At 40.7% G+C, this 24,664-nt stretch overlaps 2 protein-coding genes across 2 annotated transcripts; both read right to left on the minus strand.

Moving 5' to 3' along the window:
* Nucleotides 1–2,343: 2,343 nt before the first annotated feature.
* LOC117311925 (mitochondrial ornithine transporter 2-like) lies at nucleotides 2,344–3,776 on the minus strand. Its single transcript, XM_033855142.2, has one exon. The coding sequence runs from the start codon at nucleotides 3,774–3,776 to the stop codon at nucleotides 2,871–2,873; it is 906 nt and encodes a 301-aa protein (XP_033711033.1). The 3' UTR covers nucleotides 2,344–2,870.
* Nucleotides 3,777–8,495: 4,719 nt separating this feature from the next.
* On the minus strand, nucleotides 8,496–10,832 carry LOC101316131 (transcription initiation factor TFIID subunit 7). The gene has a single exon (XM_004324827.4). The coding sequence runs from the start codon at nucleotides 10,080–10,082 to the stop codon at nucleotides 9,033–9,035; it is 1,050 nt and encodes a 349-aa protein (XP_004324875.2). The 5' UTR covers nucleotides 10,083–10,832; the 3' UTR covers nucleotides 8,496–9,032.
* Between the last annotated feature and the right edge of the window lie 13,832 nt (nucleotides 10,833–24,664).

The following is a 24,664-nucleotide window of genomic DNA, read 5'->3' on the forward strand; positions in this document are numbered from 1 at the left end:
TTAATGATAGAACACTCAAATTTCTTTAAACACAATATTTCAAGTTACTATATTTTTGTCTGAGTACAGATCTGAAGTGGTACAAATTGTATCTAAATATTGAACCATGAATTAAGCAAAAAGGGTGGAAAACAATTCTTCTGACTTAGGTTTCAATTCCTTACTCCCACTCTTGCTTGCCTCAAATGATTTCTATTGAAGATATTTAGGTAAACCTTTAATGGACAACGTGTGAAAAGGTCCGTTGACTATAGGGCTAATTGAGACAAGTTCATGGGTACTGAGCAGGGGGCCTTCGGACTTTGAAAGGTCCACTTCCTGCAGAAGCCATTCCTGTTCTCTTTTCTGCTTTAATCCAGACCTGCTTGAATGAAGCCCCATTAAGTAGCTACTGACCACTTACGTACGTAATATATAACTTAAATGTATAAATAACTTAGATGTAAAGTAGAAAAATGGTTTTCTTTTAAAGAAAAAGCAAATGGAAGACCAGCCACCGCTCTGGAGCACACCAGGCATGACACTGAGCATCCCCTCCCCAAATGTCTGCCCCAGCCCCCATTTGTCAACATCCATCACCCTGACCCTCTTGCCTCTGGCAATATGGCTAGACTTACCTCAGAGGTTTCACAGATAGAAGAAAGCTGAAGGAAACTGGGGATTCCATACCAGGTGTACATTCCACCAGCAGTGATTGACACACATGCCACGTGCGATCATTAACACTGGGAGCCTGCCTCTTTTCAGCTTTACAGGCTGCTTAAGAACACTTCTTAATGAGAGAGACTCTGCTGGTCTTGGATCATCATGGAATGATGAGGCTTACTTTAGTAAGAATGACCCTCTTACATTATAGGGCCAAAGAACACATGCACAAGAGTGTGGGGATCAGACAAACTATGTTTTTCTGTTTTTGGTTTTTGTCAGTGCCTATATACATACATATGGTACAGTTTAATAAAGTTGCTTTTCTCATGTTTCATTGCTTTGTAAAATCACATCATATATACAGTCATCAATAAAACTCACAGATGGACAGTACGAAATTTAGAAGTTTCCAACACTGTAAAAAAATGACAAGGAGTTATTAGCCCTCAGGTAAACTTCAGGATGGGTCAGCCCTAACATTAATCACTGTGGACTGCAAGCACTAAGTTCTGTCTAGTTCTATTTGAGAGGAGAGGACTTCATCCACTGGTAACGTCACCTGATCACCATCAGGGCACAAAAAGTTCTCATGGCTTTGGCACTCTCTGTTCCCTGGAAGGGTTTCTGACTGGTGGAGGCAGAGAGGACAGTGAACGATCCAAAAGGAATCAACAACCCCTAAATGGGCCAATTGTACATCCTGGAATCCTACCCAGGCCAGGACCCGGAGACTGGAAGCTAAGAACTGTTGTCAACTACATGGGTCTTCATCCAAGCACAGAAGCACAGCCCCATCCCTCACCCCTTCCTCAGTCTAAAGTAGAGCAGAGGGGAAGCTCTTTGGGAGAAGAGAGGAAGGAAATTTGGTACAGACAAAGGCCAGGCTACTTCCCAGAGGCCTAATGCTCTAGGCCACACCTAACTAAGAGTGTGGAATATGATCCCACTTTGAAGATGAATAGCACTATTTTAAGAGTAGAACATCTTGGGAAAATCCAGGATGCCTACTCTGAAACTTTAACTCGAGGCTGTGGAAGACATCAGTATGGAGGAATATTCTCCTCTTAAAAATCTAAGATGACAGAGACCACCCTGGTGGTCCAGTGACTAAGGCTCCACGCTCCCAGTGCAGGGAGCCCAGGTTGGATCCCTGCGCAGGGAACTAGATCCCGCATGCCACGACTAAAAAAACATTCTGCATGCTGCAACTAAAGATCCTGCATGCCGCAACTAAGACCCGGTGCAACCGAATAAATATTAAAAAATCTAGATGAGAAAAAATATGAAATCTTGCCATTTGCGACAACATGGAGGGACCTTGAGGGTATTATGCTAAGTCAGACAGAGAAAGATAAATACTATAGGATTTCACTCATATCTGGAATATGAAAAACTATAATAAACAAACAAAACCCCTAGTAAATGAACAAACCAAAACCAAATAAAACAAACATGTCATTACAGACAACAGAGTAGTGGTTATCAGAGCGGGTAGGTAAACGAGGGAGACAAAGTGGATAAAGGGGATCAACTGTATGGTGATAGATGAAAAATAAATTTTTGGTGGTGAGCACATTGTAGCGTATACAGATGTAGAAATATAATGCCATAAATCAAGATTACCTCAATAAAAAATAAAATAAATCATTGTAAATGAAAAAATGTAGATGGATATTTTCGTTTTCAAGCACCAAAAACTTTTTAAAAACTTTAATTGGCTAATATAGTGCACATGTTAAGCAGACTTTTAAAGAGACCCTACATCTTGAGTGGGTTAAGTAATCATTTATAACCATCTTGAAACATGTTTAACTCGGTTTTTCTAGTGACATGAGATTAAACATGGAAACCAAACTGTTTCACTCACAACATATAAGCAAACAAACTGCATGTACATGTGTAGATTTATGCAAAAGCCCGGTGATACAACTATGTTTAGCTTTTCAGATTAGGTACATACGGCCACCCACTCGCCCTGTATTACCTCACCAAACACAAGAGCAGCAACTTTTCTATTTCAATACAATTATGGGCAGAAATTATATGATATAAAATGGAAGTTCTTCCATAAAGGTTAAGATTTAGCATATAAGCAGGGAAGACAAAAGCAAAGTTCCCATGAAGTCAAAAATAATACCACACTGGTCCAGTGCTCCATGAAACTCTGAGTTAAATTATAGTCCTCAAAGGCGTGTACTTGGATCCAGATTCACCAAGACACTTCAGTATGCTTCAAACTGGCTCATCATCATCTTCCTGCTGTATTCATAAGCCAAAAATAGTGCCGCATTGGCAGGGAACGCTCGAATCAAAGTAGCTTTCAGACCAGAATATAAAGCTGCTACTCCTTCCTTTTTCACAACACTTAAAAGAGTTCTGATAAGTCCTGCCTGTTTTCCAAACATGGAAAGAACCTGAATTCTGGATTTGATACAATCCACTGGGTATATGACAAGCCAAAGGCAAATTCCAGCAATTCCACCGCTTAACATCAAGGGAACAGGGCCTAGTTCATCTTTTGATCCATCCGAGGCAAAAAACGATCGGCTCAGTTCATAGCCACCGAAGAAGAAGAAATAGCCTGGTACTACTTGAAACAGAGTGCTCGTGAGTCCGTGGTAGAAGCCCAAGGGGCCATCCTTTCTAAGGATACTCTTCACGACGGACCAAACTGTATTATGGCTTTTTGCTATCCTCCCTGACATCTCCAGTTCGTGCATGGTCTGCAGCCGGCACTTCACCAGCTCAGTGGGGCACAGGGCCAGCGCGCCAAACGCAGAGGCGATGGAACCAGCGGCCGCAGTCTGCAGATCATTCAGCTTCGTCTGCTTGTCCAATCCAACCACTTTCCTCACGAACTGTTGGCAGAAGCCGTAGCACAAGAAGAGGACTGAGTTCTCGGCGACGTAGGCCATCAGCGCGGGGCCAGTCCCTTTGTAGAAGCCCCGCAAACCCACCTCGGAGTATGTCTTCAGGCCACAGTCGACGAGGCCCTTGTACAGGCCAGGGAACGTCTGCATCTTCACTTTCAGTGTGTCGAAGGGCTGCCCGGTCAGGACGCATGCTGTGCCCCCAAGGGCCCCCGCAGTGAGGTCGATGGCGGCTTGGATGGCAGGATTGGATTTCATGTTCGCCCACTCTTCTGCTGGTCTCCGAGGAAGGGAACTCTCTGGAGCTTAGGAGGCCGTCCCGTGTCCAGCCGCCTGCTCTTGGTTCTCTCTCCGGCGCGGGAGAAGCCGCTTAACCCCAGACTAGGCCGCGGGCCGCCCTCCCCACGCACTGAAATAACCCCCGACCCGCGGGCCGCGCGCGCCTCTCCTGGCGCCCTGCGGCCGCCGCGTCTGGGCCCTAAACCCGTCAGCCGCCCTCCCTCTCGCTCCGCGCCGCCGGCGGTCCCAGCGCCCGCGGGCCCCGGGGCCGACTAGAGAAACACTTCTAGTGAATCTCAATACAGCAGTAGAAAGCTGTCCGATAAACTCCTGCGATTACGGCCAGAAACTCCAGGCGCTGCTGCGGCGGAGGAAGACTTGCCTTCCTGTTCGGCCAGAGACCCCCACCTCCCGACAAAACAAAATGGGAGGTGCTTGATCGCGCCTGGGGTCAAAGAGTCAATCTACAGAGACAAAGGTTTAAAATAGGGAAAACGAACAAACACTTTGCGGGGTTTACCTGACAATCGGTGGCTCCTTCGGATCAGAAAACCCTTAATCGTCTCCGGAGAGGAATGGCGGCTCCACAAAGGTGCCGGCCGCCGCGCCTCTCCAGGTGTAGCTCTTTGCCCGCCGGGGGCTACGCCGGCGGAGGCCTGAGGCGGGCAGATCCTCTCTTTCGTGGTAACATCGCCGAGGATCCTGGCCTGAAGCCCTGTGAGCTGGTGGGACGCACACCCTCGTTATTTCTAGAGGTTAAGTCAAGGCCGTGTACAATCGCATTGGAAAACATTTATATACAGCTAAAAAACTTGATATAAAACACCTGTGTGGCTCCAGCGCTCTGTGCGTGCTAAGTCTCGGGGTTCTTGCTGAGGAGCCATGCAGCTTTATGCAGCAGCAGTTCTGGATATAACTGACTACAGGCCTAGTAGGCAAGATGCAGTTTGGGGCATCAGTGAGGGTACCGCTGTCAGGACACACTTTTCCTCCCATATGCTTATAATCCCAGCGTTGGAACGAATTCTCTTAAAGTTTACATTTTAAGCCCTAGGCGGTATTTTACTTTGGGGGTAAAAACAAAATGGTGGAGGGGGCAGAAAGTATGCTAAAAGGATTCTTTCATTTAGAAAGCTTTCCTTGTCTGATTCTTTGGGTATCAGTTAATATTTAAAAGTGAGGCACCTAAAAGCAGATTGTGCGTGGATACTGTTTGTCAACAGGTAGACTTCATTGTAGTAAGTAGTGACTTGGCCTTTTCTTTGGAGAGTGCCCAAATGTATCTGGATTTCTTTTCTCTGGTACCATATGGTTTCTTCAGAGAATAATCTTCCAGTCTTGACTGTGTGTGTGTCTGTGTGTGTTTGCGGGGGAGTGGGGGTGCGGGGGGTGTTTACCTTGGGTACTGATTTAATGACACCAAGTGGGAGAAGAGGGTTGACATCCTGCAGTCAGAAAACAGACTTTCACACAATTCCCTTGTTCAATGCTATGGACCCCCAGCCTCCATCTGTGCCTTCTTTGGTTCAATTTACCCAGAAAATAAACTTTCTGTCTGTGGCATGGGGAAGGAAAAGTCATCGGGCTTGAGTGAGATAGGGCTCCTGGACATCCAACAGCTCTGAGCACAGATTTTATCTTATTTTTTTTGTCTGTGCCACATGGCATGCAGGATCTTAGTTCCCAGACCAGGGATGGAATCTGTGCCCCCTGCGGTGGAAGCCCAGAGTCCTAACCACTGGACTGCCAGCGAAGTCCCTGAACACAGCTATTAATGAATCCTGTTTCTAGCCTCACACCTTCTCTCTTCCTTGGAAACTGCCTGCAAAAACTGAGCCTCAGTGTCTATATCAAGTGGGTGGGTTTGTTTTTCCTTGGTATACCTCCTTGCAGACATTTAGCATGTAACTTTCTGTGATCTATGAATTTATCGTTTCTTCATCTGCTTTGGCCTTCTGAAAACATTGACATCTCTCATCCACTGTTGTCTCATCTCCTATTTTCCTTGCCCTTGGGGGTTACTATATTAGCAGGCTATCTGACAGAGAAAAGAGATTCATGAGAACAATGTGCCATTTTAAACTAGAAAATAATTTTTTAATTTTTAAAATTTTTAAAATTTCGTATCACATTTGATGGTTTTTTAAAAATTAATTTTATTTATATATTTATTTATTTTTGGCTGCATTGGGTCTGTGTTGCTGTGCTCAGGCTTTCTCTAGTTGCCGCGAGCGGGGGCTACTCTTCGTTGCGGTGCACGGGCTTCTATTGCGCTGGCTTCTGTTGTTGCAGAGCATGGGCTCTAGATGCACGGGCTTCAGTAGTTGTGGCATGCAGGCTCAGTAGTTGTGGTTCACGGGCTCTAGAGAACAGGCTCAGTAGTTGTGGCACATGGGCTTAGGTGCTCCACAGCATGTGGTATCTTCCCGGACCAGGGGTCAAACCTGTGTCCCCTGCATTGGTAGGTGGATTAACCACTGCACCACCAGGGAAGTCCCTCACATTTGAGGGTTTTTAAAACCTGTTCTGGTTTTTTAAAACTGTCCATTAATTACCTATGGTTCATTGTTTGTTTTTTAAAAGCACATACTGTTTTTACAAACACAAGAGATGCTGGATACTACAATAAGTCATCAACTGCTTTTGCATTAAATTCATATATGTATATGTTCTGGAGAAACCAAGTTAGTAATCAGCGCCAGGGATCATGAGGGCATTAATAGGGAAATCGTCTGTAATTTCATTGAATTATCAGACATAGCTGTGCAATAATACACAGATCTCAAGTTCCATGAAATGTATTTAAACAGCTGGACTTGGAGCACATGCACTCCCACGCATACATGGAAAACAATGGCAAAGGAACTTCCAAATTTTCAGTGAAGATGCACACCCACATCACATGTTCCCTAGCAATCAGATGGAGTAGCCAGATGGGATTACCAGAGAAAGTAAGGTTTGAGCTGAGGGCTGAGTAACAAAAAGCTAGCCATGAGACTATCTGGAGACTGTTTCAGGAAAAGGGAAATATAAGTGTAATATAAGTAGAGCTCTGTAGTGTGAAAGAGCTGGGCGTCTGAAATACAGAAAGAAGGCCAATATACCTGCTGTGTGGTGAGCAGTCTTCCTAGTCTGTGTTTTCACACAATTCTTACCAGGTAATAAAAGTTTAGGCAGAGTTGAAGACAGTCCTTCAGAGACATGATTGGTCACAATTTGTCCAAAGTTTTTGTCTCAAACATTTGATCTACAAATTCAAAACGTCAGGCTTTATGACATTTAGATGTGAACATAAAGATCCCATTTACCTAATCTATAGAAATAATGCAAAACAGAGACCACACTGACATGCTTATTGCAGCATTCTGTGTAATAGCAAATTTAAAATGGAACAACCTAAGTGACCGGCAATAGGGGAGTGAATAAAATTAAGAATTTGTAAAATTTCTGCATTGCTTAAAATTTTCAGTTAGTTTTTTCTTATAATATTTTAAAACACTAATTTAAAAAATTCAACTTCCATTCATGAACTCAGAAATATTGAAAACCGTAGCCCACCTACACATCACACTCATCAGGCAAGGGAGCTGTGAGAAAACTGAGTCTTTTTTGGTAACTCTGGATTTACATGAAGGGAAATGGATCCCAATCTTCTTAAGTTTTTCTCTTTTGAAGTTTACATAAGAGATAATTACTCTTCATTATGTAGATTTTAATATTTATGCAAGACCAAGCCGTAAATGAATCAAATAAAAACCAAAGCTACAGTAGTAAACTGACTCAGTTTGCTTATGCTGCGGATGTATTTGAAGCAAACTTTGTTTCTGCTGTAATTTATAAACTTTTAGAATGATTCTTTAATTTGAAGTCAGTCAACCCCACTTAAAGCAGCTGTTTCTTTATACACTTTTCTACCATTTCAATCAGGCTTTAAATCAAATTTTTGATCCCTGTACGTTCAGACCCTAGTAAATAGGCAATAATAGTTTGCTTTTATTCTAGGAATTGTTCTAAGTCCTTATATGTATCAACTCAATAGCCAACAACTCAAGGGCCCCCAGGTAGGTAATATTATCACCTCCATTTTAGAGATGAGAAAACTGAAACCAACAGATTAATTTACTTGCCCAAGATCAATCTCAACTAGGTCACTGAAATAGGATACAAACACAGGCACCACATCTCCTGACCTTGTGATTTTAATCTCTACTCTTCTTTAGTAAGTTTACAGTGACTAACAAGGCAAAGTACGTAATCTCAGTGAATTTACAGCCTAGTGAGGACATGAGCAACAGGTAACTTAGACTTTGGTACGATAGATGCGTAATAGTATTTATCCCAATAGACTATTAAAGAGAAAGAGTAGTAATTAAACTCCTTGAAAAAAATGTAAGTAAGCTCAGGATTGAAAATAGTGAGAGAATGTGGTGAGATCAGGCTGAAAGAAAAGAATTTAGGATCGTTTAGGAACGTTCTTTATCTCCTGACCTCCAAATGGAGCAGGTGGATTGGAAACATAATGCAAAGATGACATTTCCCCATTTCTTTGCCTCTGCTGTTCCTCTTTTTTCTTAAATTCTAACACAACTGCTTCTTTTCCTACAAAACAGAATCCAATTGGTCAGTCCCTTAAACCCCATAAAGAAACCACTTCAGAAGAGGATCTGATACCCACTACCCCTAAAAGAGCAAGACACATTATAAGGTGAAAATTACTTGCTTTTATTTATTGTGAAAACAACTTTATGAAATGATTTGCAATGCAAAACGTGGAAAACTGCTTTGAATAACTGGGACAATAGCTACAGCATGGGAAAACATATGTAAACAAACTTCACTGCCACCAAACTAGACTCTACTAATTTATCTCAGATGGCATCACAGAGTAGCAATGGCAGCTTCTGGTAAACGGAGAAACAGCAGCAAAGTCCTGCAGTGAAGCTGTGGTTAATTACTAAACTGAACTGTTCACTCCACTAATCCTACAACTTCCCTACATTTATCTGTCTATACATTCCTACTTACTACAGGACAAACACCCACCAAAGTGGTTCCAAAAGACAAATGAGATAGAAATTCACAGTTATATTTGTCTACAAGACAAATCCAATAGAAGGCAGTGGAGGAAATTGGGAACTACTACAAAGTTTTACTATCTAGTCCAGGTGATGAAAACAAAGTTTTTCTTTCAAGGCTGACCACTGTCAGGAATGAAATTAAGTATCAAAAGTCTCCTCACTTCTCTAGGAGTGATTCTAGTTCTTCTTGCAAAGAGCTGAGCTGCTCCTTTTCTCGGTCTTCCTTTTGTTTCAGTTCATCCAGCACAGCCTGAAATCTGTTCTTGAGAGCCAGGTTTTCCACTTTCAGGATGAGATCCTCCTGTCGCTTTGCCCTGTCCTGGGTCTCTTGGAGCTTGCCTTTCATGTTATCAATCTGTTTCTGAATTCCCATAACCAGCTGATTAGTTCCCTCGTCTTCTTGCTGGTGTTCATCTGACTCATTTAGCTTGTCCTGTAGCTGCCTTTCCAGATCTTCCTCAGTGTCAATGATGTTTATATCTTCTTCATCTTGATGCTGTGTCTCATCTTCATCTTCACTGCTGCTGCTAAGGTCATTGAATATCTCCCGAAGCTCATCATGTTCTAATGAGTCACGGCCCTGCCTGTGGCCAGACATGCCTGGGGAAGAGATATCAAGGCCTTGGTTTTCTGCTTCTTTTGTTTCATCTTCAGCAATTATTTCCCAACGGGTACTGACAGCTTCAGCATCTGTGCTCAGCAACCGCTTTACTTCTTTTTCCACATCTGGAGACTCAATATACTTCTTCTTTGCTGTCTTACGGAACCTTCTCTTTCTGACATTTTTTAGAGGCAGAGTAATTCCATGGTTCCATACAAACTTTTTCTCTTTGTCCTTATCCTTTTTCTTGCTTGCTTTGGGATCAGCAGTGGCAACTGGTTCCTCAACAGGAGGATAGAGATCACCGTCAACTGTAGCGACAAGCATCTGAGAGACATCAGCTGTCTTGTAAAAGGTTTTTTTATCAATGGTTTTCAAACTTTCCATAACACATGGCAGATCTACCAATTTTGACGCCAACGGGACCTGGTCCACGCTGACAATTCCATGACGCCCATCAGGGTGTAACTCAATTGTCAGTCTGTCCTTCAGGTTGACATGACCAGACTGTACCGCCCGCCTCACGGTAGAGGCATACTCCAGAGGTAGGCGTAAGATAAACTGGCTCTCTAGTTCGTGAGGAGCATCATCTTTGCTCTTACTCATCTTTATTTCTTTGTGACTCACTTTTTCTCTAATAACCACTTGCTGCACTGAAAAATTTCAGCTATTTCAACAGAAAGACCAGTTCTTTATAAATTGAAGTCTTTAATTACAAACAGTTCTGGACAGAAGAGCAACTAAGCGTCTATTATGAATTAAGCCCCAAGTCTTTCTAAATATGCTGTAACAATACCAGTCGTTACTGACTAATTGCCTTACGCAGGTCCATTTAAATCTGTCAGCTGCAATGCCAAGTTCCAACCTCTAGATGCCGCTGCAGGACAACGCAGCGAAAGCAAATGGCGGCTCCTACGGAATGATGTTCGGCACAGAAAGTAAGGCTCAGCAGATACTCCCAATCCACAAACTCTCCCGGAACAAAGATACGCAAAAAGTGGGGCGTAGTGAGCTCTCTTCGCCTCAGGTACTTACAATCCAGTGACGATTATAAGTCCAGTTTCTCCGGACAGGCGCGAGCGGAAAAGGAAGCCACTCAGAGCAAGGTGGCCGGGAGCTGAGCGTCTCCTTCCGAATTCCTTCGTTCTTCCCGGCACTTGGCAAAGCGATCCGCTGATTATCGGTGAAATGGCTGTGGACGGGCAACGCGAAATCTCGCCGACAACCGCAGCTCCAAACGCCAGATTCTGCAACTCCGCAGCTCAGCGGACCACCGTCCGTTAACGGCCGACCTAGCCAAGAAAAGAGAGCTACGTCACCACACGGGACGGGAAGCTGCTGTGAGTCGCAACACGCCTCGGGCGGAAGTGCGGGCTGCCCCAGCGCGCGCAGTCGCAACGCCCGAATACGCGCTCCGGCGTGTCTCGTCGTCTCGCGAGAATTTGGCCTTAACGGGATGAAGATTATGTTTCGTAAAGAGCGATTGGTTTAGCGCTTCCCTGCTGGCGCAGCGGTTGGGCGTCCGCTTGCTGATGCAGGAGTCGCGGGTTCGTGCCCCGGTCCGCGAGAATCCCGCGTGCCACGGCCGCTGGGCCTGCGCGTCTGGAGCCTGTGCTCCCTAACGGGAGAAGCCACAACAGTGACAGGCCCGATTCCCGAAAAAAAAAAAAAAAAAAAAAAGCTGTAGGTTTACAAGAATTTAGAGAAAACGGTTATAAAAAGGACATAGATTGTCCCGTCCGCCTCCGCTAAGTCAGGGCTTTTACCGGATCTCTGTGGGGCCGGGTACCTCCTAGGCGTCCGTGCGAAAGTGGTTTTTGTTTCTGGAAATATCTCGGCATCTCCACAAGCTATATTCAATCTGGAGCCGATAAAAAAAACTCGTAACTAACCACACCGTGGATTTTAAAGTACCCAAGTCAGTGGAGTGAGGACGTGCAGCCCACTATAATTCTTAGTCCGTGTTCGTTGATTATGAAGATGGCTGTACGGGGCCCGTGACTGTGTTTCTGTTTTGAAGACCCCGTGAGGGCACAAGGATGATTCCTCTTTTTTTATTTTAGTTTTTTTTTTTATACAGCAATTTCTTATTAGTCATCCATTTTATACATATTAGTGTATACATGTCAATCCCAATCTCCCAGTTCATCCCCGCCCTCCCCTCCCCTGCCACTTCCCCCACTTGGTGTCCATACGTTTGTTGTCTGCATCTGTGTCTCAATTTCTGCCCTGCAAACCGGTTCATCTGTACCATTTTTCTAGGTTCCACGTATATGCGTTAATATACGATATTTGTTTTTCTCTTTCTGACTTCACTCTGAGTCACTAGATCCATCCACGTCTCTATAGATGACCCAGTTTCGTTCCTTTTTATGGCTGAGTAGTGATTCCTCTTTTTAATGTGTTTGACGTAGATATAAATGTAAACAGAGAAGGTCGTGTTCTTCTGGAGGCCCACGTTCATTTAGGACAGTTGGCTGAAAGACGAATAGTCTGATTAAAGTAGAATATAATGGAAGTATTACTTCCTTCTACTCATTTGCCAGTAATTTTTAAATTAGTTTGGAATTTTAAAAAATCCACCTCTACTGTTTGGATAACTTTTCTGCTTGCCTCTTCTTCAGGTGGTCAAGTATTCTTCAACATGTATTTATAGTACTTCAGTCTAACTGTGTAACAGTTTCCACTTATTCCTCTTCATTTCCATTTATTTATTAATAGGATCAATTTGGTAGACTATCGAGGTCACTAAAATTTCAATTTCTATTCTCTAATATATCAACACCTGCATCTAAGTTTTAGAGAATTCACTTAAAATGTGATTAACATTTAGAAAATTCACTTTATTTCTTTATGTACTTATTGTTTCCCTCACCTAAGACTGGAAGCTCCATGATAATCAGGAGTCTAATATCATGTTCATCCGGTCCCAGTGCCTAGTATCAAAACGTGGGAGATAAAAAATATTTGCTAATTGAATGAAACAATTGATCCATCCACAAAGAACATAAATACAATCTAAATCCTATAATAATTTGTCAGAAAATACATTCTGTGTCGCCTTAAAATGAGATAGAGCCACTTTATATATACATTTCCTCTCCAGTCACGGACCGTGCCAATTGTTATGACGCCAGAAGTTTGCAAATAGCGTGTGTGAATGTGACCCCTTTTGTTTCGTAGACTGTGCTACCGTGTGTCATGGGGTGCAATTTAAATGGTTTGGTGCCAGTCTGGTTTTTTATGTTAAGTTTGAAGGAAAATTATGCTCTTCTACATAACTGTACTTTAGTTCTTTGTTCTGTAATGTGTTGAAGAACGTTAGCTGATGTATATGTAATTTCCAGGATGATCTATTTCCTCTTTTTGAAGAAGTTTTTCCAATGTGCTTGTCCCTTAATTGTACCTGATTTTACTTACTTCATAGATATGAGTTTAGCATGCTAGCCTTTGCATACTGCTTTACTTAACCCTATAAAATGTGAGGCCATGCTTATACGTGAAAATGATCCAAATATTGCTTTGCATTTTAATTGCCTATGAGTTTTATGATGCTCAAATATCTTTGTCACAGAAAATAACTTGAGATAAATTCTGGACAATTCAGATTTGCCAAAATTATGGTGTAGTTTAGTTATTAAACCTTGAAATGGAAGGTTGTCAGAGTTAATTAAAAGGATCAACTGAACTGTCCCCTAAAGTATCTACCTCCTTCAATCCTGAAACATATTTTCTGTTTTTGAGTTTAATACATTTTCTGAATGCTATTTTTTGAGGGGTAGTTACACTGATCTTAAAGCTAAGGGCACTGCCACATCACCATTTCCTTAATGTCTGCTGATAAATGCAGTTGTTGTTCTTGTTGTTTTGACTGGGGAACTGAATTTTATTTATTTATTTTATTTTTGGCTGCATTGGGACTCTGTTGCTGCGTGCGGGCTTTCTCTAGTTGGAGCGAGCTAGGGCTACTCTTCGTTGCATTGCGTGAGGTTCTCATTGCGGTGGCTTCTCTTGTTGCAGAGCACGGGCTCTAGGAGCGCGGGCTTCAGTAGTTGCAGCACGCAGGCTCAGTAGTTGTGGCTCACGGGCTTAGTTGGTCCGCGGCATGTGGGATCTTCTCGGACCAGGGCTCGAACCCGTGTCCCCTGCATTGGCAGGCAGATTCTTAACCACTACACTGCCAGGCAAATCCCAGGGAAGTGAATTTTTAATTTTGTTTAATTTTTTTAACACCTTTATTGGAGTATAATTGCTTTACAATGGTGTGTTAGTTTCTGCTTTATAACAAAGTGAATCAGCTACGCATATACATATATCCCCATATCTCTTCCCTCTTGCGTCTTCCTCCCTCCCACCCTCCCTATCCCACCCATCTAGGTGGACACAAAGCGCCGAGCTGACCTCCCTGTGCTATGCGGCTGCTTCCCACTAGCTATCTATTTTACATTTGGTAGTGTATATATGTCCATGCCACTCTCTCACTACGTCCCAGCTTCCCCTTCCCCGTGTCCTCAAGTCCATTCTCTATGTAGCAGCTGGTTTCTTAATGATGGTCTTCTTCCTGGCTTGCAGGCTGCAGCCTCCTCACCATGTACATATACATACACCATGTACGTATACATACACCATGTACGTATACATACACCATATACATATACATACACCATGTATGTATACATGGTGTAAAGAAGCAGCTATGATATTTCTTCCTCTTCTTATAAAGACACTAATCCCATCATAGGCTCCACCCTCATGACTTTATCTAAACCTAATTAGTGCCCAAAGGCCCCTCGTCCTAACACCATCACAGTGGGGGCTAGGGCTTCAATATATGAACTAGGGTAGCGGGTGGGGCACAAATATTCAGTCCATAACACAGATCAATGCGAAAAGATGAAATGTTCAGTTAAAAATGGTTATCCAAAGAGAAAAAGATTAAATTGGGTCTTAATTCAAATGGTTCTAAGACTCAAATGTCAAAAACAAAACCCAAAACAACGTTCAAGCTCTTAGTGGAAAATACAGGTTAATGGATTTTAGACCCTTGGGCTAGAAATAATTTCTTTAAAAAGACACTGACCATAGAATAAAAGATTAATACAGTTGTAATAAAATCAAGAAACTTCATTTATCAATAGACATCTTAAAGATGTGAAAAGGTACAAACCAGGAGAGGATACTCACATATACACACTGACAAAGAATTAATATCAAGGATATATAAAGAACTCCTACAAACCAATATAAATAAAAATAACAATAGAAAAATGGTAAAAGATATGAACAAACATTTCACAGAAGAAACATATAACCAATAGATGCACAAAGAAATGTTCTTTTGCTGTAATTAGAGAAATATAGATCAAAACCAAGATCAGGTAGATTTTTGTGTTTGACAGAAATTTAAAAGCCTGACAATGCCAAGTGTTAGAAAGCATGTGGATACAAGAGATTCAGGCCTATATACTGTAAGTGCATGTAAAAATCAGTACAACTACTTTGCAAAATAGTTGAATATTAGCTACTAAATATAACGATTACTCCCAGATAAATACTTGCGAGTTCCAGAATTTCTATTCCTAGTTATATACCCAAAAGAAATTCTTGTACATTTGCATCAGGAGGTATATATAAGAATGTTTATATTGACAGTGGGCAACAGGAGCAAAAATCAGGAAACAATCCATATGCCTATCAACTGAATGAATAAGCTACGGCATACTCACAGAATGGAATGTTTTACAGTAATCTAAATAAATGAATTACAGGAACACAAGATGATTGGATTTTAAAAATAAATATTAGAGAATAAAATGTACCAAAGTATCACATACAGTATTTTACCCTTACTATAAAATTTAAAATAACTAGAAAAATATATATGTGGGAGTAACATATAATACAAAAAAAAATTCAGAGGAGCAAAGAATGATGCACATAGAATTCAGGATGATAATTACCTTGATCTGCTGGGTCCAGGGAGTGGTAGGAGGGACCATTTGTACAATCAGATGTATATTACTACCAAGGTCCTGGCATTTGTGGGGAGGTGCTGTGTTCACAAATTCTTATTACTATTTCGATAGATAACTACATATATAGATATACAGATAAATGATACTGGATAGGTAAGTAAACAAACAATTCAGGTCAGGTATGGACTAATGATGACAGTTTATCATAATCCAATTCTGTGAACTTGAGGGCCAACCGTATAAAAATAAAACAAAACAGCACATGTGAGAGAATATAAAGCACACAGAATCACCAATGAAGTATTTTTGCCAAAAATGTTTAAGCTCAACCAAGCCTTTAGACCTTCTCTCAAGGAGTGAAAGTCCTGAAACCAAGGAGACTTCCTGCCTAGTTCTTCACACTAACAGACCATAATCAACCTGGAGGAAAAACGCTTGGATACACTGCAAGGCTCTTATCGACGTGGTTCAGCTTTGACTCCACATGGCAAAGAGAAGTGGAGAGGCAAGCATAAAGAACAGACCAGTGGTTGCCACGGGGCAGAAGGGTAGTGAAGGGATGGATTGGGTGTTTGGGATTAGCAGATATAAACTATTACATGGAGAGTGGACAAACAAGTGGGTCCTTCTGTATACCACAGGTAACTATAAGCAACATCCTGTGATACACTGTAACAGAAAGGAATATGAAAAAGAATCTTTATATATTAATTCTAAATACTGTGCTGCAGAGCAGAAAATTAACACAACATTGTATATCAAATACACTTCATTGAAATAAATGTTAAAAAAACACCACGGTGTGGTATTGGCACAACAACAGACATATAGATTAATGGACCCCAATAAGGAACCCAGAAAGAAATCCACATACCGACAGTGAATTAATCTGTGATGAAGGAGCAAGTATGGACAATGAAGAAAAGACAGTCTCTTCAGCCAGTGGCATAGGGAAAGATAAACAGCCACATGTAAATCAATGAAGTTAGAACACTCCCTCCCACCGTACCCCAAAATAAACTCAAAATGGCTTAAAGACTTAAATATAAAGACATGACACCATAAAACACCTAGAAGAAATCATAGGCAAAACATCCTCTGACAAAAATCCTAGCAATGCTTTTTTAGATCAGCTGGCCAACAAAAAAGAATTAAAAGCAAAAATAAGCAAACGGGACTAATCAACCTTAGAAGCTCCTCCACAGCAAAGGAAAGCATCAACAAAACAAAACAAAAAACCTACAGAATGAAAGAAAATGTTTTCAACGATGCGACCAAAATGGGTTTAAATTCTAAAATATACAAACAGCACATACAACTCAATACAAACCAACAAGCAAACTAAACAACCAATCCAAAAATGGGCAGAAGACTTAGAGATTTATTCAAAGAAGACATCCACCTGGCCAATGGACACATGAAAAATGCTCAGCATTGCTGATTCTTAGAGAAACGCAAATCAAAACTACAAAGTGGTATCACCTCACACCAGTCAAAATGGCCATCACTAAAAACCCTACAAGGAAGAAATGCTGGAGAGGGTGTGACAAAAGGAAACCCTCCTACACTATTGGTGGGAATGAAAATGGGTGTAGCAACTAGAGGAAACAGTAAGCAGTGTCCTCCAAGAAGTTCAAAAAGAGTTACATTATGATCCAGCAATCCTAGTCCTCGGCATATATCCAGAAAAGACTATCATTCAAAGAGATACATGCACCCCTATGTTCACAGCAGCACTATTCTCAAGCCAAGATATGGGAATAACCTAAGTGTCGAACGACAGATGGATGGTTCAAGAACATGTGGCACATATATACAATGGAATATTGCTCATCCACAAAAGGAAAAGAAATTGAAGTATTTGTAACGAGGTGGATGGACCTAGAGTCCGTCATACAGAGTGAAGTAAGTCAGAAAGAGAAAGACAAATACCGAATGCTAAAACATATATGTGGAATTTAAGAAAAAAAAATATCATGAAGAACCTAGGGGCAAGACAGTAATAAAGACACAGACCTACTAGAGAATGGACTTGAGGATATGGGGAGGGGGAAGGGTAAGCTGTGACAAAGTGAGAGAGTGGCATGGACATATATACACTACCAAACGTAAAACAGATAGCTAGTGGGAGGCAGCCGCATAGCACAGGGAGATCAGCTCAGTGCTCTCTGACCACCTACAGGGGTGGGATAGGGAGGATGGGAGGGAGGGACACACAAGAGATATGGGAACATATGTATATGTATAACTGATTCACTTTGTTATAAAGTAGAAACTAACACACCATTGTAAAGCAATTATACTCCCATAAAGATGTACAATAATAATAATAAAAGAAAAGAAAATTGAAAAAAAAAAGATGTGGTACATGTATACAATGGAGTACTACTCAGCCATAAAAAAATAATGCAATAATGCCGTTTGCAGCAACCTAGAAGGACCTAGAGATTATCATATTACATGCAGGAAGTCAAAAGGAGAAAGACAAATACCATGTGATATTACTTATACAGGGAATCAGAAATAGGACACAAATGAACTTACCTACATAAGAGAAACAGACTCAAAGCCATAGAAAACAGACCTGTGGTGGCCAAGGGGGAGAGGAACTGGGAGAGGGATGGACGGGAAGTTTGGGATTAGCAGATGCAAACTATTCTATAGAGAATAAATAAACAACAAGGTCCTATTGTACAGCACAGGGAACTACATTCGATATCCTCTGATAAACTGTACTAAAAAGGAATGTGGAAAGTAAATATATATCTATATATATATAATTGAATCACGGTGCTGTACAGCAGAATGCACTGTAAATGAACTGTACTTCAATAAAATAAATCGAAAGAAACATAATGTGGTATAGGCAAAAAACAGATACATACATCACTGTAACAGATGAAGGAGCCCGGCACGAAATCCACGGACCAATGGACGATTAATCTTCCATGAAGGAGGCAAGTATATAAAATGCGGAAAAGACAGTCTCTTCAGCAAGTCGTACTGGGAATGAGAACAGACACATGAAAATCAATGAAGGTAGACACTCCCTCCCACTATATACAAAAATAAACTCAAAATGCCTTAAAGACTTAAATGTAAGACAGGACACCATAAAACTCTTAGAACATAGGCAAAACATTCTGTGACATACATTGTAGCAATATTTTCTTAGATCGGTCTCCCAGTGCAAAAGAAATGAAAGCAAATATAAAGAAGTGGGACCTAATAATCCTTATATGCTTTTGCATAGCGAAGGAAAGCATCAACAAAACAAAAAGATCACCTTCGGAATGGGAGAAAAGATGTGCAAAGCATGTGACCGACAAGGGCTTAACTGCTAAAATATACAAACAGCGCATACAAACAAATGTATAAAAGAAAAATGAACAACCCAGTAAAAAATGCACAGAAGAGCCAAACAGATATTTCTCCAAATAAGACATCCAGATGGCCAACAGACACATGAAAAGATGCTCAACATCACTGATTAGTAGAGAAATGCAAATCAAAAGTACACTGAGGTACCACCTCACTCGGGTCAGAATGGCCATCATTAAAAAGTCTACAAATAACAAATGTTGGAGAGGGTGTGGAGAAAAGGTAACCCTCTTACACTATGGGGGGGAATATAAATTGTTGCAGCCACTATAAAAAACAGTAGGCAGGTTCCTCAAAAAAGTACAGCTAGAATTATCATATGATCCTGCAATTCCACGCCTCATTATACATCCAGACAAAACGATCATTCAAAGAGATACATGCACCCCTAGGTTCACAGGAGCGCTACCCACGATAGCCAAGACATGGGATCACCCTAAATGTCAGTCAAGAGATGAAGGGATCAAGACGATATGGTATATATACACATATATAATAATGTACTACTCAGCATAAAAAAAAGCTGAAATAATGCCACATGAAGCAACACGGATGGACCAAGAGAGTATCACATTGGTTTGGCCTAAAATTTCATTCTGGTCTTTCCCTGACATGGTACGGAAAACATCTTCCCACTACCACTTCCCAAAACTAAGGAAGGAAGTCGGAAAGAGAAAGACAAATACCATATGGTATCACTTACATGTGGAATCTGAAATATGACAAAAAGGAACTCATCTGCACAGACTCAGAGACATAAAGAACAGACCAGTGGTTGCCAAGGGGCAGAAGAGTAGGGAAGGGATGGATTGGGAGTTTGGGATTAGCAGATATATACTATTACATGGAGAGTGGACAAACAATTAGGTCCTTCTGTATACCACAGGCAACTATAAGCAACATCCTGTGATACACTGTAACAGAAAGGAATATGAAAGAGAATCTTTATATACTAATTCTAAATACTGTGCTGCAGAGCAGAAAATTAACACATTGTATATCAAATATACTTCATTAAAATAAATTGAAAAAAAAAACACCACAGTGTGGTATTGGCACAACAACAGACATATAGATTAATGGACCCCAATAAGGAACCCAGAAAGAAATCCACATACTGACAGTGAATTAATCTGTGATGAAGGAGCAAGTATGGACAATGAAGAAAAGACAGTCTCTTCAGCCAGTGGCACAGGGAAAGATAAACAGCCACATGTAAATCAATGAAGTTAGAACACTCCCTCCCACCGTACCCCAAAATAAACTCAAAATGGCTTAAAGACTTAAATATAAAGACATGACACCATAAAACACCTAGAAGAAATCATAGGCAAAACATCCTCTGACAAAAATCCTAGCAATGCTTTTTTAGATCAGCTGGCCAACAAAAAAGAATTAAAAGCAAAAATAAGCAAACGGGACTAATCAACCTTAGAAGCTCCTCCACAGCAAAGGAAAGCATCAACAAAACAAAACAAAAAACCTACAGAATGAAAGAAAATGTTTTCAACGATGCGACCAAAATGGGTTTAAATTCTAAAATATACAAACAGCACATACAACTCAATACAAACCAACAAGCAAACTAAACAACCAATCCAAAAATGGGCAGAAGACTTAGAGATTTATTCAAAGAAGACATCCACCTGGCCAATGGACACATGAAAAATGCTCAGCATTGCTGATTATTAGGGAAATGGAAATCAAAACTACAAAGTGGTATCACCTCACACCAGTCAAAATGGCCATCACTAAAAAGCCTACAAAGAAGAAATGCTGGAGAGGGTGTGACAAAAGGAAACCCTCCTACACTATTGGTGGGAATGTAAATGGGTGTAGCAACTAGAGGCAACAATAAGCACTGTCCTCCAAAAAGTTCAAAAAGAGGTACATTATAATCCAGCAATCTGAGTCCTTGGCATATATCCAGACAAAACTATCATTCAAAGAGATACATGAACCCCTATGTTCACAGCAGCACTATTCACAAGCCAAGATATGGGAATAACCTAAGTGTCGATCGACAGATGAATGGTTCAAGAACATGTGGCACATGTATACAATGGAATATTACTCAGTCATAAAAAGAAACGAAATTGAAGTATTTGTTATGAGGTGGATGGACCTAGAGTCCATCATACAGAGTGAAGTAAGTCAGAAAGAGAAAGACAAATACCGTATGCTAACACATATATATGGAATTTAAGAAAAAATGTCATGAAGAACCTAGGGGTAAGACAGGAATAAAGACACAGACCTACAAGAGAACGGACTTGAGGATATGGAGCAGGGGAAGGGTAAGCTGTGACAAAGTGAGAGAGTGGCATGGACATATATACACTACCAAACGTAAAATAGATAGCTAGTGGGAGGCAGCCGCATAGCACGGGGATATCCGCTCAGTGCTCTGTTACCACCTAGAGGCATGGGATAGGGAGGATGGGAGGGAGGGAGACGCAAGAGATATGAGAACATATGTATATGTATAACTGATTCACTTTGTTATAAAGTACAAACTAACACACCATTGTAGAGCAATTATACTGCAATAAAGATGTAGAATAATAATAATAAAATTTAAAAATTGGAAAAAAAATAAGACGTGGTACATGTATACGATGGAGTACTACTCAGCCGTAAAAAATAATGCAACAATGCCATTTGCAGCAACCTGGAAGGACCTAGAGATTATCATATTACATGCAGGAAGTCAAAAGGAGAAAGACAAATACCATGTGATATTACTTATACAGGGAATCAGAAATAGGACACAAATGAACTTACCAACATAAGAGAAACAGACTCAAAGACATAGAAAACAGACCTGTGGTGGCCAAGGGGGAGAGGAACTGGGAGAGGGATGGATGGCAAGTTTGGGATTAGCAGATGCAAACTATTCTATAGAGAATAAATAAACAACAAGGTCCTATTGTACAGCACAGGGAACTACATTCGATATCCTGATAAACTGTACTAAAAAAGAATGTGGAAAGTATATATATATATATATATATGTAAAACTGAATCACGGTGCTGTACAGCAGAAAGCAGTGTAAATGAACTATACTTCAATAAAATAAATCGAAAGAAACATAATGTGGTATAGGCAAAAAACAGATACATACATCACTGTAACAGATGAAGGAGCCCGGCACGAAATCCACAGACCAATGGACGATTAATCTTCCATGAAGGAGGCAAGTATATAAAATGCGGAAAAGACAGTCTCTTCAGCAAGTCGTACTGGGAATGAGAACAGACACATGAAAATCAATGAAGGTAGACACTCCCTCCCACTATATACAAAAATAAACTCAAAATGCCTTAAAGACTTAAATGTAACACCAGACACCATAAAACTCCTAGAACATAGGCAAAACATTCTGTGACATACATTGTAGCAATATTTTCTTACATCGGTCTCCCAGTGCAAAAGAAATGAAAGCAAAGATAAACAAATGGGACCTAATCATCCTTATATGCTTTTGCACAGCGAAGGAAAGCATCAACAAAAGAAAAAGATCACCTTCGGAATGGGAGAAAAGATGTGCAAAGCATGTGACCGACAAGGGCTTAACTGCTAAAATATACAAACAGCTCATACAAACAAATGTATAAAAGAAAAATGAACAACCCAGTCAAAAATGCACAGAAGAGCCAAACAGACATTTCTCCAAAGAAGACATCCAGATGGCCAATAGACACATGAAAAGATGCTCAACATCACTGATTAGTAGAGAAATGCAAATCAAAAGTACACTGAGGTACCACCTCACACGGGTCAGAATGGCCATCATTAAAAAGTCTACAAATAACAAATATTGGAGAGGGTGTGGAGAAAAGGTAACCCTCTTACACTATGGGGGGGAATATAAATTGTTGCAGCCACTATAAAAAACAGTAGGCAGGTTCCTCAAAAAAGTACAGCTAGAATTACCATATGATCCTGCAATTCCACTCCTGGTCATACATCCAGACAAAACTATCATTCAAAGAGATACATGCACCCCTAAGTTCACAGGAGCACTACCCACGATAGCCAAGACACGGGATCAACCTAAATGTCAGTCAAGAGATGAAGGGATCAAGACGATATGGTATATATATACATATATAATGGAGTACTACTCAGCCATAAAAGAAGCTGAAATAATGCCATTTGCAGCAACACGGACGGACCAAGAGATTATCACATTGGGTTGGCCAAAAATTTCATTCTGGTCTTTCCATGACATGGTATGGAAAATATCTTCCCACTACCACTTCCCAAAACTAAGTGAAGGAAGTCGGAAAGAGAAAGACGAATACCATATGGTATCACTTACATGTGGAATCTGAAATATGACAAAAACGAACTCATCTGCAAACAGAAACAGACTCAGAGTCATAGATAACAGACCTGTGGTTGCCAAGAAGGAGAGATATGGATTGGCAGTTTGGGATTAGCAGATGCAAACTATTATATAAAGAATGGATCAAGAATGAGGTACTACTGTAAAGCACATTTAACTATACACAATATCCTATGATAAACAGTAATGGACATGAATATGTAAAAGTATCTGTATGTATGTAAAACTGAATCACTCTCCTCTACATCAGAAATCATCACAACATCATAACTCAACTATGCTTCAATAAAATAAATTACAAAAAACACAGTGTGGGAACTTCCCTTGCGATTCATTGTTTAAGATTCTGTGCTCCCGATATAGGGGACATAGGTTCGATCCCTGGTCGGGGAACTAAGATCTCCTATGCCGCACAGCACGGTCTTAACAAAAGAAAAGACCTTAGCAGTCCCAAGCTCTGAAAACAATGAGTGGAAAACACACACACACACACACACACACACACACACACACACACAGACACAAACACACACCAGATCCCTCGCCCTTGCCCATGTGCAATCCAAAATTTTTTAAATGTTATTAAAAAAAACCACAGTGTGATATAGACACAAAAACAGACATACAGATCAATGGGAAAGAATAAGCATCCCGGAAATAAATCCACACACCGACAGTCGATTAATCTTTGACAAAGGAGAGAAGAATAAACAGTGGAGAAAAGACAGTGTCTTCTCAGCTGGTGTTGGGAACTCTGGACAGCCACATGTAAATTAATGAAGTTAGAGTACTCCCTCCCACCATACACAAAAATAAACTCAAAATGGCTTAAAGACTTAAATATAAGACATGACACCATAAAATTCCCAAAAGAGAACATAGGTAAATGATTCTCTGATATAAATTACAGCAATATTTTCTTAGATTAGTCTCCCAAGGCAAAAGAAATAGAAGCAAAATTAAACAAATAGGACCTAATCCACCTTATTAGCTTTTGCAGAGCAAAGGAAACCATCAACAAAACAAGAAGACAACCTACAGCACGGGAGAAAATATTTACAAACGATGCGACCAACAAGGGCTTAATTTCTAAAATATCCAAACAGCTCATACAACTTAATACCAAAAAACAAACATACAAACAAAAACAAAGAACCCAATCAAAAAATGGGCATAAGACCCAAATAGACATTTCTCCAAAGAAGACATCCAGATGCCCAACAGACACATGAAAAGATGCTCAACATCGCTAATTATTAGAGAAATGCAAATCAAAACTATAATAAGGTACCTCCTCACACCGGTCAGAATGGCTATCTTTAAAAGGGGTGGGATAGGGAGGGTGGGAGAGAGGGAGACGCAAGAGGGAAGAGATATGCGAACATATGTATATGTATAACTGATTCACTTTGTTATATAGCAGAAACTAACACACCATTGTAAAGCAATTATACCCCAATAAAGATGTTAAAAAAAAAAG

The sequence above is a fragment of the Tursiops truncatus genome, chromosome 3 (genome assembly GCF_011762595.2).
Source record: "Tursiops truncatus isolate mTurTru1 chromosome 3, mTurTru1.mat.Y, whole genome shotgun sequence".
Taxonomy (NCBI): domain Eukaryota; kingdom Metazoa; phylum Chordata; class Mammalia; order Artiodactyla; family Delphinidae; genus Tursiops; species Tursiops truncatus.

Excerpts from the sequence above, each read along its gene's own strand:
- LOC101316131 (XM_004324827.4), bottom strand. The coding sequence starts at position 10,082 with ATGAGTAAGAGCAAAGATGATGCTCCTCACGAACTAGAGAGCCAGTTT.
- LOC117311925 (XM_033855142.2), bottom strand. The coding sequence starts at position 3,776 with ATGAAATCCAATCCTGCCATCCAAGCCGCCATCGACCTCACTGCGGGG.